General features: G+C 53.4%; 1 protein-coding gene across 2 annotated transcripts in view; it reads left to right on the forward strand.

Annotated features, from left to right (window-relative positions):
• The window catches only part of ERICH1 (glutamate rich 1), a 51115-nt gene that overhangs the window by 41908 nt on the left and 3207 nt on the right, over nt 1-6000 (forward strand). For both annotated transcript variants that reach the window (XM_049631849.1, XM_049631848.1), the window contains 2 exons: nt 765-1307; nt 3514-3708. In XM_049631849.1, coding sequence (XP_049487806.1) covers nt 765-1307; nt 3514-3708 — 738 coding nt within the window. The remainder of the gene's footprint in view (nt 1-764; nt 1308-3513; nt 3709-6000) is intronic.

Consider the following 6000-nt stretch of genomic DNA (forward strand, 5'->3'; position numbering starts at 1 on the left):
AGAATGCTGCTCAGACAAATCTAACGAGAACTGGCTGAACAGGAGACTTTCTGGCAAGTGCTGGGGTCCCAGGTCTGCTCAGGCAAGGCCTGCAGGGTGCTTAGCTGGCCATGATGCACTGTGGCCACGACATGGTGCGTATGCACTTGTGGGCTCTGTGTGTGCAGGATCGCCAGGGTCACGGTTTCTGCTCGGTGGCCGTGTGCACCATCAGGGCACTTCCAGCCAGAGACCCAGTTGTTCGCACTGTCTGCCCACCACCGACCCATTTCTGCAGACCAGGAGCCCAGTCGGAATACCTCTTGCTGATTCCCACGGGCAACGTGCCATTATTTATTGTTTGTTCTCACATCCAGTGAATTCTCACAAGGCACCAAAGTAAACTTAAAAAAATAAATAAATAAGAATTAATGTTTTTTCCCCAAGGCCACAGTACTGAAAAGTTACTCCCAGTAAAATCGCAACAACTCTTACATCCTTGAAACCTCACCATTTGTCCTAATTGTAGCAACAGTCAGTGTGTGTGTGTCTGTATCTATACAGGACCTTCTAGAAGAACACGTCACCTATTCATTTAACGGTAAGTCCCAGGTTCCTTGATCACATAATTAGTTGAGATCAAGTTGAGAATCACTGAAGTAAATGTTTTAAATTCCTTTTCTACCGAATTTGCAAGATTCCAAGCGAAAACTTTTTTAGCCTCATCTGTTTGTTACGGTTCCATTGTACAGAAAGTGGTTGTATTTGAATTTTTGTTTTTATAGATCAGGATTTTCACGATCAACCAAAGAGAAGAAGAGCTAGAAAGCATAAATCAAAGAAAAATTTTAAAGATCCCAATAATATTCATGGAGAACAAGAAGAATTAGAGAAGCAGCAGAGTCTTTTGCAAGAAAAATTGCAGCCACAGTGCACAGATGGCCCCACCATCAGCAGAAATAAAAAAAGGAAACTGAAAAAGAAACAGCAAATTAAAAGGAAAAAAGCAGCCGGCGTGATCACCAAAGCTTCTGGCGTCAACTTCCTGTACCAGCCCGAGCAGAGCGACAGTGAACGTGATGTCGAGCACCAAAGTGATGGCGAGGACGGCGCAGACGCCCGCGGGGGGGACGGCGCAGACACCCGCGGGGGGGACGGTGCAGATGCCCGCGAGGGGGATGGCGCAGACGCCCGCGGGCACTGCAGTACAGACACCAGTGAGGAAAACCATAAAGACAGCAATGAGGAAGGTGTTAAAAGTATCGATGAAAAGGCGGCTGGTATCCTGAATTTTCTAAAGTCAACACAAGAAATTTATTTTTATGACGGTATGTTTTTTCTGTTCTTTTGAATAGCGGCATCCACTTATTTGGAAAAGTAAACAAAGAGGGTAAAATATTTAAGTGTTTAAAATACAAAACATTAAGATATTCAATAGTCAAAATAAATCATTAGTTTCGAGGCAAAAATGAGAACATTTAAGTTCCCTCCCCCAAAGCTGGGGAGTGGCCTCGTCCTCTCGAGGCAAACAACAGAAATGGCAGAGTCCTGGCAGGGCTGTGACCCAACCATAATTGGCCTCGTCGTCCCGATTCCTCTAGAGCCCGATCGCAGAGCAGGGTGGCATTCTCGGCTGTATTTCCCAAGCAAAGGCAAGTCCAGACTGCAGTCCGACGAGCTCACGTTCCATCAGCTCAGAGGGAGGGCGGGAGGCACAGCTGGCTCCTCTAGGACACACTTTGTGTCACCCCCCCACATGTGACTTGCTGATTTGAGATCCTCGGTGAGCAGCTCTCTGTGTTGACCGGGGAGACGAAGGACAAGAGCCGATATATTCTCACGGACGGTGACTCTTCCCACTAGCGTTGGGGTTACCGACAGCCGACTTCCGGACCAGGAAGGGACAGGTGCACACGCAGAGCCCCGCGTTCACACCAGGGACAAAGCACTCACAATGAAGCGTTGCCTGAGTCAGGGCCGGGGTGATTAGTGCTCCCCGTTCCCGCGAGAATCTGCCAGTGCCGTATGCACGAGGTGCAGACAGACTGGCTGTGTGATGACCTGGGAGGCCAGGGACTGATTTAAGCAAGGATGTCAAAGGACCACTGTCAACAGAGCAGCGTAACCATGTCCCCCCATGTTAGCACGTGTGTCAGTACTTTGTACGAACAGGTTGAAAACATACTTAACAACCGTCCAAATGACGCTAATAGGAAGACCGTGAATACAGTGCAGAACGGGAGGCTGGAAAGCTCTCCGTCCAGGATGTGTTCCATGTGTGGGACAGTGTGTGTGGCAGGCAGCCTGTCCTGCCAGGGAACTGGGACAGCCAGGTTAGGTGCACAGGGCATCGGCGAGGTTCTGGGGAAAAGCGCCTCAGGGGACAGATCCTAGAGGACAGGGCAGCACGTGAGGGTCGAGCCAGCATTCCACAGCCACCCTTTCCTCCAGGCAGTCTGCCAGGTCTGCACATGGGTCCGAGTCTGCTGAGAAAGGGGAGCGGGAGGACCACGCGCTCTGTTGGTCTCTCTCAGAATCTGCCAGACTGCACGCCAAGGGATGCGAGGTGGCCAGGAGCACAGACGTCTTGGCGGTTTTGAGGTGCAGACGAGGGTGACCAGGGTTGACCCCTGGCGCACCACAGATGGCCACGGGTAGGGCAGAGGACAGGAGCGTGTGGCCAAAACCACGAGAGAGGAGAGCAGGGGTGCGTCCGCAGGCGTGGAGGGCACGGATGTGACCAGACGGGGAATGCAGAGGGCTTGATTAAGGAGCTCACAAAAATAGGGGGAAATGGAGAAAAACAGTGAAGAATTAGAGAATTTCACCAGATAATTTTGGTCTGCTAGGATAATCACACGGAAATTCTGAGAAACAGAATCACTGAAATTACGAACTCCATGCCGGGTGTAAACAGCCCTTGGGTTCAGCACAAGAGAGAAGTAGCAGCTGGAAGCAGACCGGAGCGGTGTCCATCAGGGAGGGTGGGAACAGCAGACAGGAGCGCACTGGGTGCCGGGTCCCAGGAGAAGGGGTGACACTTGTGGTTGGCGTCCAGGCCGGGGTGCAGGGGCCGTGTCTAGACGATAGTCGGGAGCTCTTCAAAGTGGGTAAAGGCCATCAAGTCATAGACTCAAACAGCTGTGTGAACTCCAAGCAGGATTGAGGCAGAAAACACCACACCCAGGGGGCAGTGGGGTCTGACTGTTCGCCGCTCAGCACAAACGGGGGGCCTTTGCTCCCGGGCACCTCGGCCACCTTCAGAGCTCGGCCGTGTCCCTGTGGCCCAGCTGCGTGTCTGGAAGGTGTTGCGTGAGACCCATGCACACTGACGCCGGCCCCCACCGTCCTTCAGCAAGCAGCGTGTTGTGTACGGGTCAGTGCTCTGCTCTGATGATGGCTCCTACATCCCAGACGGCTCGTTCCAAGTAGAAGTGGGTTACACTTGAAACTCTCCTTAGGAGACGAAAGCTTACCTTCGGTTTAAAGCATAAACATAAAAATGTGTTTCTAAGTGCTCCTGGCTTCGTTTAGGTATCTGCCAGGATCCAGGCTCCGCCGTCCTCCTGGAAACCACTCAGGAGCTATTTAAGCATCTTGACAGTCACGGCCTGTCCCCCTCAGATGTGCTCCTGCTGGATCACATGAAAAGCCTGTTGCTTCTGCAAGATACCGAAGGGCTGAGACGAGCCCTCGAAATGTTCCCGGAACGCTGCACACTGCCGGCAGGTATGTATTGACCGCTTAGTCCTTATGCTGCTGCAGATGCTTGTGTCCGTGTTGGTCCCGAAACCTTACGCTCCACCAGAGTGGTCAGGAATCAGAAAACGTGAGGACGCACGTACGGCTTGGGAGAATAGAGGAGTGTGTTCCTCGTGTCCCTGCTTGCTGTAAAAGTAATTCACAAGTCAGGGGCGCCTGGGGGGCTCAGTCGGCTAAGCGTCGTGATCTCACGGTTCCTGAGTTCGAGCTCCGCATAGGGCTCTGTGCTGACGGTGCGGAGCCTGCTTGGGATTCTCTGTCTCTGCCCTTCCCTCGCTCATTCTGTGTCTCTCAAAAATAAATAAATAAGCTCAATAATAATAATAATTCGCATGATAGATGCAGATATGCCTGTGCAACCTGATTTTCCAGACTTGTGAACTATGAACTAATAGTTTCTTGGGGCCAAATATTGTCAGAGAAAATTTCTCCTCTCTTTCTTCCTTCTCCACCACTGCATTGCTAGAAGGTAAATTTTTTCTATCCTCTGAACACCTTGAAGAAGGGTGAATTGTAGGGTTTTCCCTGGTTCCTCACTCAGCCTCGATTGCTGATTCCACACCAGCTGTCGGGTGCGGGAGCCACCTGTGCGCAAGTGTTCCCGACACCATGGTCGTGACTTCTCGTTAGTAGCTTGAAATGGGCTGAGGTGGGGACGCTAGGCCACATGAATGTGCAGATAACAAACCCCAGAAAATCGGGGTCTCTCGAACGCCCCTCCCGTGCACACCCCAAACAGGCGCTGGACACGTGTTCAGACGCATGAACGAAAAGGGGCCTGCCGATTTCTTTGCGGGAATGTCAAAGTAGCCGTGATGGCGGTCCCACCAGAAAGCTCGAAAGCTCGGGCTGCACCCTGGAGCCCAGACATCCCATCAGGAGAAAGGACAGGCAAGTGCAGGGAGGTGCCTCCGAGGTCGGGTGAGTGACGGGACCGCGAGCCTTCGTTCTCACGTTGAGGGGCTCCGTCACCGAGCCCCGGTCCTGGCGGAGCTGGCTGCTGGAGCCCCTCCCTGCCCCTCTCTGCTCCTCTCTGCTCTCAGCTGCCGCAGCCTCAGAGACCTGGGCAGGCGAAAGCCCGCCCTTGGGCACGGTGTCCCGGTGCAGAGACGAAGACGGGATGAAGACATGAAACACGTCATGTACGCACTGGGGCCGCAGCCGGCAGAGAAAGAAATCCGCAGGAGGGGACATTCTTGCAGCCGAGGACAAATGCGCAGGGATGGAGCGTGTCGGGCGCCATGTGGTGGGAGCAGGTGGTGGCTGTGGACAGGCAGGAGAGAGGCCTGCCTGGCCGTGGTGTCGGCCCCGGTGCAAAGTCGAGCCAAGGCACGAGCAAGACCCCAGCTGTCGGGTTGAGACCAGAGTGAAGTTTCCGGAGTGGGAGGCCGGGGGCTTTGATTGTGCTCTGGCTGAAAGAGGCCGTCCGGAGGTGTGGTAGGTTCAGGTCGGCTGTGCAGGTGGAACCCACAGCATCGCCGGCCGACCAGGTGTGGGCCCTGCACCCCCGGAAGAGCCTGGTGGCCGGTCATGAGCTGTGACACTCGGGGTGAGACAGGGACCCTTGGGAGCCAGGGTCACATGCTGGCTGGACACCCAGCTGGGGGACTTAGGATGAGGCCCTTCACGGAACAGAGAAGATGGAGGCTGGAGACCCCGCCCAGGGCCCCTGCAGGGGGAGGCTAGGGGGAGCCTGAAGGGAGGGGTTTCAAGATGGCAGCATCGCAGCGGAGGAGAGGCTGACAGGCCCCAGGGCCTTTCTGCTGAGGAGCAGGGCTCACGGGGCGCGGGGCGACCATAGCTTCCTCGGAGAGGTCAATCCAGGGTCCGCATTCATTGTTGGTTGTCCTATACTGAGCATTTAACTAATTTAAATTTCCAGAAGTTGTTTCTCAAATTGTGAAAAGCCAGTTTTTTTTTTGTTTTGTTTTGTTTTTTTTTTTTTTCAACGTTTATTTATTTTTGGGACAGAGAGAGACAGAGCATGAACGGGGGAGGGACAGAGAGAGAGGGAGACACACAGAATCGGAAACAGGCTCCAGGCTCTGAGCCATCAGCCCAGAGCCCGACGCGGGGCTCGAACTCACGGACCGTGAGATCGTGACCTGGCTGAAGTCGGACGCTTAACCGACTGCGCCACCCAGGCGCCCCGTGAAAATGGCTGAATGAATTTTCACCGAATTTGTAAGGTGTGTTTACAATAGTCTGGCTCAAAAAAAAAAAAAAAAAAGTGGTCTTTTTGAAATACAGGAGCTGCAC

The sequence above is a fragment of the Panthera uncia genome, chromosome B1, assembly GCF_023721935.1.
Source record: "Panthera uncia isolate 11264 chromosome B1, Puncia_PCG_1.0, whole genome shotgun sequence".
Taxonomy (NCBI): domain Eukaryota; kingdom Metazoa; phylum Chordata; class Mammalia; order Carnivora; family Felidae; genus Panthera; species Panthera uncia.